The 13,306-nt window shown below is 41.5% G+C and overlaps 1 protein-coding gene across 1 annotated transcript in view; it reads right to left on the bottom strand.

The window, feature by feature from the left end:
* Positions 1 to 3,614, bottom strand: part of LOC120531269 (receptor-type tyrosine-protein phosphatase-like N) — a 119,905-nt gene extending 116,291 nt beyond the window's left edge. Inside the window, exon 1 of the mRNA XM_039756525.1 lies at positions 3,348 to 3,614. Within this exon, the coding sequence (XP_039612459.1) occupies positions 3,348 to 3,426 (79 nt within the window). The 5' untranslated portion in view covers positions 3,427 to 3,614. The remainder of the gene's footprint in view (positions 1 to 3,347) is intronic.
* Positions 3,615 to 13,306: the final 9,692 nt, after the last annotated feature.

Below are 13,306 nucleotides of genomic sequence, written 5' to 3'. Positions count from 1 at the left end.
CTTGTACAGAATAAGTACAGATCAGCTTAACACAAAGAATTTCTTTCCATATTGCTGCAGAATGTGGACAGAAGCCCATTCAAATATACTGTATACTGTATAATCTTATTTTATATAAAATGTTGCTATAATTTGCTTTCCAAGTACAGAGATACAGTATAGATGCAAGTTTTTTTTTTGTTTTTTTTTTAACAAGTGGGTTAAATGACTTGTTCTGGGCTACACATAGTAAGCGAAGGGTGGTGACGGAGCTGACAACTTGTGGTTTAAATTTCAAAGCCACAGCCGCTAAGACACTCTGCTTCAGTTCTGCCAGTATGTGCCTAGCCATCTGATCACAACCCTCAATCATTTGACACCTTCTGGAAGAAATATTCACACACTGTTACATGGTGATCAGAGCCAATGTGTTCAAGATGATGATCCACCATCATTTTGCAAAAACAATTCTTTACCGATATACAGAGTGCCAGTTTAAATAAACCACTTGTTCTGATACAGTTATAGCATAATGCAGGATTCAGCCACTTGTCTATGTGTTTTATTGGTAAACACCCGAAACAAATGCCTTAGTTGCAAGAGGAGCCCACCTCTGGGTGTTTCAAGGCTTCAAGGAAGAAAGGCCCCAAGCAAGCCACTGATGTTTTCACAAAACCAAGGGCAGTGCACTCCAGTGAGGTGAGCAGAGTGCAGAATATTAGCTTCTGATCCTCCACCAAAGAGGTCTCAGCATCTTGTTCAGGCAAAACTACAAAGCGACTCTGAACACAATGCCACCAGGGCAATACAAAGCTGGCAATGAAAATGGAATGTTATGTTCTCACACTGTGGATACAAAGAAATCAAAGTAGTTTTCCTCCCTTGTTTAAGCTAATGCTTAACAGGTCATATAGCACCTTTCATGTCAGAGAACAGGTTTACAGTATTAACCACAACTAAAAATACAAAAAAAAGACCTATGCAGAATGAGAAGCTGTCCTTCTGAGCAGTACCCCAGGACTACTTTAGTCCAGACCTCCCGTCAAGGCCATCCAGGTCCATTAAACACACACGCACGCACACACACACACACACACTCTGTCTTCTCTCTGCCGCTCTCCCTTCCCCTCTCTGTTGTCAGTCGTGATCAAACATACGCAAGAAAGCAAAGACTGGCGCTGCACAAGCCTGACAAGCGAGGAGAAGCCGATGGCCTTCATTCAAAACCAGCTTGCGTCACTCTGCCTGCTACGGCATCTTAAATACAATGAAATACAGCATTTAGATCTAATCATAAAGACAGACACATTCGAATATCTGTTAGGGGACATTTTTAAAAACACCAAAATATCTTCAACACTATATTTTTTTTTAACTTTCCAATTCAGTACTAAAATTTTAAATATATTTCAACATAAATTGTTGCATTGATTTACTCATTTATTTTCCAAACCACCTTACTGAAATACACTACGCTGAAAAGACAGGGCAGGAATCAGATCTGAAGGAGATGGCAGCTTACTGCCGGCACATTCACTCCTACTAGGCAGATTTAGTGATATCAATTAAATTAACACACAGGAGGAAAAGTGGAGCACAATGAGAAAGCACCCAGAAAGACTGGTGGAGAACATTCAAATGACACAGAGACAGTGCCCGAAGGACTCAAGAGCTACTGTATGTGGCAGGAGTGCTATCCACCATCCCATTGTACATTAATCAAAAGAATATAAACAGAATGTTTTCCATTAACTAATGTAATGAATAAGCATGAGTTTCTGTACAGTATAATGAGCAGGGTGGTTGCACAAAGGCCAAAACCGAACAACTAGACAGAGGTAAAGTGGACAATTAACTTAGCCACCAATGCACATGTTCAAACACCCACCACAAACATGTACTGTATATTCTAACTTAGATAAAGAACAGAAATTTTCATTCCAGGGGTTTATGTTCATACCCCACGCATCGCATGGTAGGACAACAGTTGAATATAGTGAACCAAAATGGCACAGTCAATGTTGCTTAAATGTGCTACTTTCTGAAATCCATACTCATAACCTGTCCAGCCCTAGAAAGCGCCATGTAGTGAGTTACTTTACAGGTCAACCTCATGACATTCAAAACATAAATGATTAAAGATGGCACAACACAACATGGAAGAGATAAAAATCCAGGGTTTATGTCCCTATGGCAGCAGTAGTTTGAGATTTAGAGCAAGAAGAGCAATAATAAATTGCCAGGTTATAAGAAATTGAATGTCCAGTGCTGCCCAAGTATAACCTAACAGAACCCTTCTGCTCCATTTATCTTCAGTAAAACAGAAAATCCAATATAAACACAGTCATTAGGGGCTGGCTATACTGTGAAGGGTGTACGGATCACATCTCTCCACACTAGTCACCTTAATTCGCGTACTGACGCTCAGCTTCAAGTAGCTTCCAGATCACACTCCAGTTACACATAATTTTAGACAGCAACGGGCCACTGGAACAACACAGCGTACCCAACAGTTGGCACATAGCGCGAACAGTATAGTTTCTCCTCCCCACCACCCTGAAATGGAATATGAGTTTTGGTGATAACAGGGTAGGTCAGTCATGCAATTACATTTGTCAGATTAGAAAGCAAGTTATCTCTCTCTGTTCACTTAAAATACTGATTAGGAATGCAGCATCATCATCAAAGTAAGTGAACTCATAGCCCATGTGTTCCAAAATTCACACAAGCCATTTTCGATCCTTGGCACCATCAAAAGTTGGCACAACCGACTTAACATCCAAGGGATTCCGAGTTTGCTTTTGCTCTGAAAAGAAAAGTATCCCAGGTGTAGAAACCGGTGTAAAGGAACAAGGGGAGGAGTAGGGCTGGGAAGCATGCAGGTGTCACAAAAGCCATCTGTTGTGTACTTCACCAAAGCTGGCAGGGTCACATCACCTAAGCTACTTCAGTCAGTGGCACCGGATTATGGGGGATTGATGGGACAACACTGGGTAGCAGGTACTGTGGGCCAGGCCCACCAGCATCTTCTGCCTTTCATCACTTAAATCCCTGCTCTCATTCAATAAGTCACCAAGGAGACAGTCAGTGAATGTCTACGCTAAAGAGTTGCGCTACCAATCAGCACGGATGCACACGGGTCACGCAAAAGGTGGATTGTAAACTGAACAGAATTGGTAATGTCTGTCTGTGCAGATTCCCATCTACGCTGAGACACATCCCCAGACTCCGGCCCTTTAACAGCCCTGCCACTTGCTGCGGTTCGGTGACATACGGTCCCCAGTAGGCGCCCCTTCATCCGCCCTGCAGGCTCCTGCTTCATTATTATTATTATTATTATTATTATTATTATTATTATTATTTCTTACCATATCTGCTGCCGGTGCTGCCCAAATGGCCGAGCAGGGCTAACACGCAGAAGCCCGTCCACAGGCGTGCGTGCCCCATGTTCGTGAATCTCTCCGCCCGCCACTCACGCCTTCATCTTCGCGTACAACCGTTCTGATGCTGAAGAGCCGGAATCCTGGCAGGTGCACAAGTGCGCTACCGCGGCGGCTGGCCGAGAAACTGAAGTGGGAGCGGGAGTGAAAACACGGACTGGAAATAAAGGACCACAACTTAAAAAAAAAAGCCCGGGATGGAAAAACCTTTGCTGCGGAGGTGGAGTGATTATGAGAGAGAGAGAGAGAGAGAGATGGAGAAAGCCTCGGGCATGCGCGAAATTAACCAGAGGGGCGGGGCCAAGCAGCTAAAGAGAACGTACAAAGCGTGAGGTGGAGCATTGCAGCGGCTGGAAATTGCAAGAGCGTGTGGAGCAGGCGTGGCGTCACCATAGCGCCCACCCCACCCATTCTGATTTTTTTTCTTAAATGAAAATTAACCTAAACCACATAGTTTATTAAAATATCAGATTATAAACTTAAATAGCAAAATCACTAGTGTTAACTTTATCACTGGAAGAGTTAAACTTTTAAAATTATTTGGAATATATGGAGGAAGAATTGTGGCTGAAAAGGGAATAAATAAATCTCTGATAGCGATTATACAGGATACATCTGAGTAACGAAGTTTAGAAAATAAGATTGACTTTAAATGTTACCAGTCAGAGCCACTCAAAACTCACGACTTTAGGGAGAGACTATCAACTAGTAACAATGAATTTATTACTAGAGATAGGTCTCATTGGAGGGGAAATGTGAACATGACTAGATAGGTTTGAACAATATCTCCCTTTTAGGTTTTACTAGCGAAAGGATATAAGCAGAACTACAAAAAGTTCCAGAGGCTGATCCTGACCCTGAACATTTCGATGACGCTCCAAAGGCGAGTGAAAACCCTGCCGCTAACTGTGTTCACTTTAGCGATGGTTTGTTACCGATACTACTGCTAAGTATGCTGGAAAATCTACAGCCACAGTGCTGCCAAATGTCAAAAGATCGAGCAGAAAATGAAGGTGTTTGATATCCACGAGTCACAAACTCAATCAGTATTAAAAGTTCGACCATCTGTTACAGCCGGTAAGGTGCGCAGCTTTGCGCTTCATTGATACAGCAGGTAAACAGTATGTGGTTGGAATATCAAATAATCAAATTGAGGACAGAATCAGTTGGGTCCTTGGAGACTGGAAATGCACGTATCAAGTACGCATGCACAAATTAAAAGGAATGACAAAACGGTAATCCATAATGTTGTTGTTATGTACTGTTCAGAATTATAACGGATTGGGCGTTTGTGCCTTGCAATGGGTTTATGGATCACCAAAAGGTAGGCAGTTAGCTTATCTTCACCATTTGTATGTGTATTTAAATTAGTGTTAACAAAGATCATTTAAACTTCTTCTTCTGGCTGCTTCCGTTAGTGGTTGCCACAGCGGATCATCTTGTTCCATATCTTACAGTCCTCTGCATCCTTTTCTGTTACACCCTATCACCTGCATTTCCTCTCTCACCACATCCATAAATCTTCTCTTAGGCCTTCCTCTTTTCCTCTTCCCTGGCAGCTCTATCCTTAACATCCATCTCCCAATATACCCAGTATCTCTCCTCTGCACATGTCCAAACCAATGCAATCTCACCTCTCTGACTTTGTCTCTCAACCGTCCAGCCTGAGCTGACCCTCTAATGTACTCATTTCTAATCCTATCCATCCTCGTCACACCCAGTGCAAATCTTAGCATCTTTAACTCTGCCACCTTCCAGCTCTGTCTCCTGTTTTCTGGTCAGTGCCACCATCACCAACCCATATAACATAGCTGGTCTCACTACTATCTTGTAGACCTTCCCTTTCACTCTTGCTGATACCCGTCTGTCAAACATTACTCCTGTCACTCTTTTCTACCCATTCCACCTGCCTGCACTCTCTTTTTCACATCTCTTCCACTAACCCCCTTACTCTGTACTGTTGATCCCAAGTATTTAAACTCATCCACCTTCACCAACTCTACTCCCTGCATCCTCACCATTCCACTGACCTCCCTCTAATTCACACACATGTATTGTGTCTTGTTCTTACTGACCTTCATTCCTCTCCTTTCCAGAGCATATCTCCCCCTCTCCAGGGTGTCCTCAACCTGGTCTCTACTCTCGCTACAGATCACAATGTCATCAGCAGACATCATGACTGGACTTCTAATTTTTTTTTTAATTAATGTATTGTACAACCTGGGGGAGTGTGAGAGATGTTGGAATGGAATTAGCCTCTTTACGACAATTGCTCGTGAGTGGCCCTATAAACGACCATTGTCAACTTCTTCAGCATTGCTTCTGACATGCCAGTCAGGTGCTCCTGTGGTGACACATAAACCAAGCTGCTTTATCATTTCATACCACCTGTATCCTCCTCACTCCACTCACCCAGGGTCAGAAGCAACCCATATGCCAAACTGTTCCCCAAGCTCCATGAGCTGACCCAAAGCCAGGGTCCACATCCGAAACTTATCAGTGGACTGACACATCTGGACTGATGGGCTTTAGCAGCTGAAAGACACAATTGAAGTGGTCAGCAAGTGCTGTGTTTGTGCCTCCGCCATACCTGCTGCTTTTTAGCCGGCTTCTCCAAGTATTCTTACCCTCCTTGGGCATTGCACAGGCATCTGAGGAGTGTGTTCCTATCTGGTCTGGACCATGGGGTCACTATACTGCCCTCTTCTTTAAACCCTCATCCCAAGAGTAGCACAAACTCCGATCCAAGGATTTGCAAGGTGAACTGGTTTGCCCTGCCTGCACTCTTAAAAATAATGTTATCTTTAATGGATTGTGTGATTCTTCAAAGAACCATTTCTTGACAAAGCACCGTTTCATTCTGGGAAGGGTTCTTTGCATATGAAGTTGGATGTTTGTGCTTTGAAAAATGTTCTCACACATAGACAAAAAAAAAAAGAAAAACTTGAAATCTTCAATGTATGGTGGGCTACCCAGCAGGACACTAACAGATTAAGAAAACCTGAACTTGGCCTGTGTGATTGTGTGCCACAAGAGACCTTTTAAAACAATGACCCAATTTGTAATTCATTAATCTGTTACCATCTATTTATGGATATTTACATTATGGAACCTTTTATGGATTTAAATACATTTCGGTTCTTTATGGAACCTTTACTTGGATGGTAACCAAAACTGGTTCCCCGGTGACATCCCCCTGAACAACCACTGCGGCACCTTTATTCTTAAGGGTGTGAAATGAGCCATTGTGAGTGTAACCAAGGGTTCCACCAGCATTAGAGCTAAACTAGTCCTCCCCCTTGGGGTTCTTAGTCTCTTCTTCTCCCAACCACAGCCACCAGTGTAATGACCTTGGGTGATGTAAGAGATGAAGGAATGGAATTCGCCTCTTTATGCTGGTTGCTGAAGAGTGGCCATAAAAAGACCAATTAGCATTTTCAGTCTTGCTTCCACCATCAGAGACAACCCGTATGCCAAACTATTGCCCCTGCTCCTGCCAGGGGCCATACATCTTGGCTGATGGACTTTAACAGCCAGGTGATGCAATCGAAGTGCTCTGTAAGTTCTCTGTCTGCGCCCCCCCTCGGTACTGATCATTGAACAGCTTTATAGCCAACTTTTCTAGGTATTCCCACCCCCTTGGACTGTCTGTGGACACCTGATACGTGTGTCCCTCTGAGCTCCAAACCCTGGAGTCACTACAACTTTAACAGTAATACAAATAACATTAGGTCCACTCATGACAAGTTTGGGTCCATTTTTTTTATGAAATCCTGGTGTTGCTACTGCTGTACAGTATGAGGAAACCCAAGGAGTTTTAAGGAGCTGAAGGTAACAAAATAACTTGTTCAGAATAGAGCTAAGAAGAACAATATCTGTTATAATTTTGAATAGTATAGAACAACTAACATATGGATTACCTATTTTGCCATTCCTTTTAATTTGTGCATGCATACTTGATACTTGATTTTCCACCTGAACCTGGAGTGATGTAGAATTGGTGATTCTAAATTGTCCCAAATGTACTTGGTGTATGGGTGTGGGTGTGTGTGTCCTGCAGTGGGTTGGCACCCTGCCTGGGATTGGTTCCTGCCTTGCACCCTGTGTTGGCTGGGATTGGCTCCAGCAGACCCCTGTGACCCTGTGTTCGGATTCAACGGGTTGGAAAATGGATGGACCTGGAGAGATGTTGGAATTCAAATAATGGCATAACAGATAGAGACTATTAGAAGACCTGGGGCCTCATGTATAACGCCGTGCGTAGAATTCGCACTATAACATGGCGTAAGCACAAAAGCCGAAATGCGCTTATGCACAGAAAAATCCAGATGCAGGTATCTGTGCGTACTCCAACTTCCACGTTCTTCCACTACATAAATCCCGATCAGCTTGAAAAGTAACGCTCGTGCACGCGCTTTATGTAACGCCCAAACTCCTCCCAGAATTACGCCTCTTTGAATATGCAAATGAATATAAATCGCCCTTAAGCTCAGCCTTCTGTGAAAAGACAATGGGAAAAGCACAGGGGAAAATATAAGAATTTCAGCGAATATCAAGTGGGGGCAAAGGAAAAACATACTATTTGTTTAATTAAACCGTGGTATAATCAACAAAAGGAACTTGATCAAGTGACATAGCGTGTTGGAGAAACTTGAAAGCTCACGTTCACAAAATCACAGAGTGCCGGAAATAAAAAAGAAGTCACATATCAAAGTCGCAGTGAAAAGGCGAGTTGTAGCCCACTGTCTGAGTGTCATATGAAAGCTTATTAGGGTACAGAGAAAAAAGGCACACGGTGGGGAAAAAGCACGAAATGTCAACTTCAATCTCGACATTTCCACTTTAATGACGTAGTTTATTTTGTCATTAAAGTAGAATATCATAAACTTCATCTTAAAATCGTTTAATTAACCAGTTTCTCAAATCACATCGTAATTAAAGTAGCACGTTAAATGCTTTGTTTTGTATTTGATCTTCTATGTGCTCTACAGTATGTGTGTGAATCACTACGTGCTTCTTAAACCGGCTCTCTTCCTCCAACTGGACACAGAATCCATTACATTCGTGATATTACAGCTCTCTGAATAACTAAAATACTGAGATGTATACGTGATATCATTTTCATGATGATAGGAGTTAAAACACATTATTAAACATGAGTTTCACGGTGCAGTGATTGTTTTCGACCTTCGATGAAATAATTTATTGCAGCAGTACTCAGGGGCGGCTCTAGGCTTGTGGTGGCACTGGGCAGAGGAAGAATCGGTGGCTCTTTCGCCCACCAATGTCAGTAAGGTAACTTATGCACGGTGGATGGCCATGTCGGTTGCAGACACTGCATAGCCGCCTCGTGCTCATGACACAAGCATTTAAATTTTGCCGAAATTTGTTGCTGCGTTTTTAGCTGTTTTATTTTCTCTTTCTGTTTTTTATTCAATATATATTGGCGTAGCCGCCACTGCAGTCCTTGCTTTTCTTTCACCAAATACCCAATCAGAATTGTGGAGCGCCGATTCTTCAAAACGTTTAAGGAACATTGAAATATCTTCGTAGTAGGCTATATGTTTAATTATTCTATCCTTCACGACACTCCCAGTGAAGAATATAGATTATTTAAATGAAGTTAAAGTTTTATCTGTATAATTTAACAAACATATTTTGCTGCATTTCACCTTAAAAATGATATCATCATCATATGTAAATACGCGCTTTATAAAGTGGCTCAGGTTGTGTAATATTATAACTGTAGTGCAAGTTTACAGTGGGGTGATTGTACTTATAAGTACAAACCGTTCTACAAGGTGCAATTGATTGAGTGCATTTAAAGTTCTTGGGATGAAACTGTTTCTGAACCGCGAGGTCTGTACAAGAAAGGCTTTGAAACGCTTTGCCGTGGCTGAGACAGCGTGTCCTTGAAGCTGTATACCGATAATTCTCTTTCCGATCAGCTGCTGCTGTGATTCACACTCAGATACAGCGATATAAATACTCCGAGTCGTGCAGTGAGAGTAATATGGAAAAAGATGATCCGCTGTGGCAACTCCTAATGGGAGCAGCTGAAAGAAGAAGGTGCAGTGAGAGTAACAACGCTAAAGCAGTTATGGTATTTGGAATACTATGGCTATTCCCTGGACCATTATATTGTTACAAGTTAATTACAATCAGATGCCTTACACTAATAAACAATATGCGGTTAGTTTCAGTGTATTTATAAAGCCGCGTCAGGAAAATAAGGTTTAACCACACAGGAACAGTAGCACTGCTTTGACGATGGGTGCCGCCAGTCTGCAAAACCGAGCGGAGAACTTGCGTACGACAAGGTATGAGGTACCATGGAAAAGTGTGTGGTTTTACGGCAAGTGTAGGTTTTATACATCGCGATTTGAACGTGGAAAAGTTCTTAGGCAACATTTCTGTGCGTACGCACCGTTTATACATGAGGCCCCTGAAGTTTTATTTAGAGTTAAGCTGACAGAATGAACGAAAACACTAAGCTGGAGCATATAAGAAAAACAAAGGATGTGTAAGGATATGGAACTAACAAGAAAGAGGCCAAGTCGTGGATCTCATGCACATACAAGATTCCAATGTAGTACAGAACATGAGATCAGCTAATATGGAGCACAGGATATGGAATAAGTAACAAGTGTGTGATACAATACGGGGACTGGAGCACATTAGAGCTGGAACTAAACAGATAACCAGACTAGAGTGGAGCTCAGCCAAGAGGGAGACCACAAAACTGAAGCACTAGAGAAATGCTAAACTGAGGCTGCTGAAGAATATGAGGAAACCTGTAAGCAGGAGGACACAGCTTCTAGAAAGCATCAGAAAACATGAACTAGAACCAAGATGTTGGTGTAAAGTAGCCTGATGTATGAGAAAAGAGAGTTGGGAGTCATCACAAAACCTCTCCCAGAAATACTGAACAAGCTAAAACTAATAAGAAAAGCAGACTGAAAAAGATTTCAAGGAAATCAGAGAACGTAAGCTGAAACTTAGACAGAGGATATTAGAAATCGAAACCTAACACAGTGGAACTGGAGTTAATGTACAAAAGAGTCTATGAGAACTCAGGGAGGGTACAAAGGAGATTGATTAAACTTACAGGAAGACTGGAGCACAACATGAGAGAAAAAGAGTGGAGCCAAGCTGTAATCCAGAGTGCAAGAAAAACAGGGGCTACAGAAAAACCACAAAACTAAAGCATGAGGTCCCTAATGAAACTGCAGAGTGGAAATGCATGAAAAAAGAAACACTGAGTCAAGGCATATTATCCAAAAAGCATGAGAAAATGCAGTTAAAACAGTGTAAAAAGAAATGAACCAAGCCAGAGAGCAATGGCATATGAGAAGAACCTGAGCAGGAATGACCCTGAACAGGCCTCGAACAGCTGAAGACTACTCAAAAACCAAAACCGGGAACAGATGAGCTGGGGTTAAGCAGTCAGATCACATGCAAAATCTAAGCTGCAGTGCATCAGAAAAGCCAAGGAAGTGCAAAGAAGCTGAAACTAATTAGACCGCCAGATTGGAGCCGAGCTTTGGAGCTGGAAGCCATACTGCTTGAGAAAACCAAAACTGAAACAGTGAAGTGAGAAAACCAGATTGACCCCAAGCTGTTTTGAACAAGTGCAAAAGAATACTTTAATAGCCACAAGGAGAAGCTAGACAAAGTATTAGACCACTGGAGACATCCTACAGTATCTATGGAGCTGTGCCACAGTTGCACAAAAGAAGACCAAAACAGGAGTCATGGAGCATAAGCATGTGAAAAGACCGAAAAGGGCAGAGTAGCCAGCAAGCATGACAAATCCAGGCTTGAAGTATTGTGCACAGCAGAACAAAAAGACACCAAGTTACACAGCATGAGAAACCATGGCTGGAGACAGACCATGAAAGTGAAACATAGGATTTACCCAAGCCTGAGAATGTTGCTTAAAACACGTGCACAAGACATGACACGGCTTTAGCAAAAGATACAGTGGTCCAAGGTTCACTACAAAAAAATAAATAAATAAATAAACCATAGTGCTGCCACAAGTGTGTAACAGCTTGACTCCATCAAGACCTGCAACTCTAATAACCGGGTATCAGAGACAGAGGAGCGGAGTGAAAATATCAACCAGACCAACATTTGTCTGCAAATTAGTGATGCTCCTATCTCCTTCTGCACTACACACACTGAAATAGAAGGCAAAAACCATTAGGACACAAATGTTATGCTACCTTTCCGTTCGTCAACCTTTTATGTGCCACTCGACTCAGCTGGATCCATTTCTATATTCTGTATATCTGGTGTTGTACCCCAATATAATGGAAGTGTGTCAAACATTTTCATGTGAAAACAAAAGCCTAAAAACTACAACGGGGAATGTTAAGACATGGATCAATAGTTGACGATATTCCTGGCTTGAAAAATTACATATTCAGTTAGTCTTAAGGCAAGAACTAATAAGTAAGTCAACTTTGAAACAGCAAATTTATGTCAAGAGAAAAAAAATTGAAAATAATACATTCCTGATTTGTACCACTATTCTTCGCAAGATAAGAATGTGTTTCCATTCACAGTGGCTATTAGGTGTGCAATTTCCCCTGTAAATAAGAAAGTAAAAAAAGCAAAAAACCACGTTAGTGTCTGAAATTGTGTAACCAAGCATTGTCTTTCTACTTCTTCGTCGGACATTTTGCTGACATAATATGACAGCTTATCAGCCTCAATCTTAAGAAGCATTTTCCCCATAACGCTCCAGTCAACTGCAGCTTTCATGAAACAAGCCAAAAACAGCATCATTGGGGATGAAACGTTGCTATGAGGCGAGATGAAAAATGAGATGTTAAGTATAGCTAGACTTCTTTTAAATTGGTAGAATTTCAGAAAAATATTTTTTTTTTCCTGAGAAAATGACATGATCACACTGTTTTACAATATGGAATCAATAGTTTACAATATTCCTGACTTGAAAAAAAAATTACATATTCTGAAAGGCAGGGGTGTCCAACTCTGGTCCTGGTGGGCCACACTGGCTGCAGGTTTTCATTCTAACCCTTTTCCTAATCAGTGAGTCGTTTTCACTACTAATTAACTCCTTTTCCCATCATTTTAATAACCCTGTTTTTAAGGATTAGGTCCTCTGAATTTATTTGTTTCTTCATTAAATGGCAGCCAAACAGAAATGAGATGTGAAACGAGCCAACAGATCACCAGCTAAATTGGAATGTCAAACTCCGAAGCCAATTTCACTCCAACCGGTTTCTTAATGAGAAGCCAGTTTTTGCTGTTAATTAAAGCCGTTATTGAATATCATGACTTGTTATTGCTCTCATTCTACAACAGCAGACTTTGTTTTTTCCTAAGAGCACCATCACTTTGGTGACCTGAGCAGACCAACATGACTCAGATCTTTACCATTCTTTATTTTCAGGTTAGCAGGTCATGTGGTGGCTTGTTTTGTTTCTCTTTATTGTTTGGTTGCTTGTTAAGGAAAAAGAAATAACTAAGGCGTCTTGTCTGAGTCACATCAATTAAAACAAAGGCAAAACAAGTTAATTAGCAGCAAAAACAGCTCACTAATTAAGGAGATGGTTAAAATGAAAACCTGTAGCCACTACAGCCCACCAGGTCTGTCTTAAGGCATTTATTTTTATATTTGGGCCGAGGCCTCATAGACCCATTTTAAACCATAAGAGAAGCATGACATATTTTTTTTTAATTTATAATAAATACATCACTTAGGAACACAGTTTATAACAGCAAATGAAAATATCCCTTGATTGTGAAATAATAACATTCAACTAAATAAACATGAAATCTATCCTGTAAGGATCAAGAATCAACTGCTTGGCATAGTCTATTACCAGTACCAACTGCAAAAGAAACAAAGGCCA

The sequence above is a fragment of the Polypterus senegalus genome, chromosome 6 (assembly GCF_016835505.1).
Source record: "Polypterus senegalus isolate Bchr_013 chromosome 6, ASM1683550v1, whole genome shotgun sequence".
NCBI classification, from domain to species: Eukaryota; Metazoa; Chordata; class Cladistia; order Polypteriformes; family Polypteridae; genus Polypterus; species Polypterus senegalus.
Note: the sequence above shows the minus strand (reverse complement) of the source record. Positions and strands in the feature narration are given on the sequence as shown.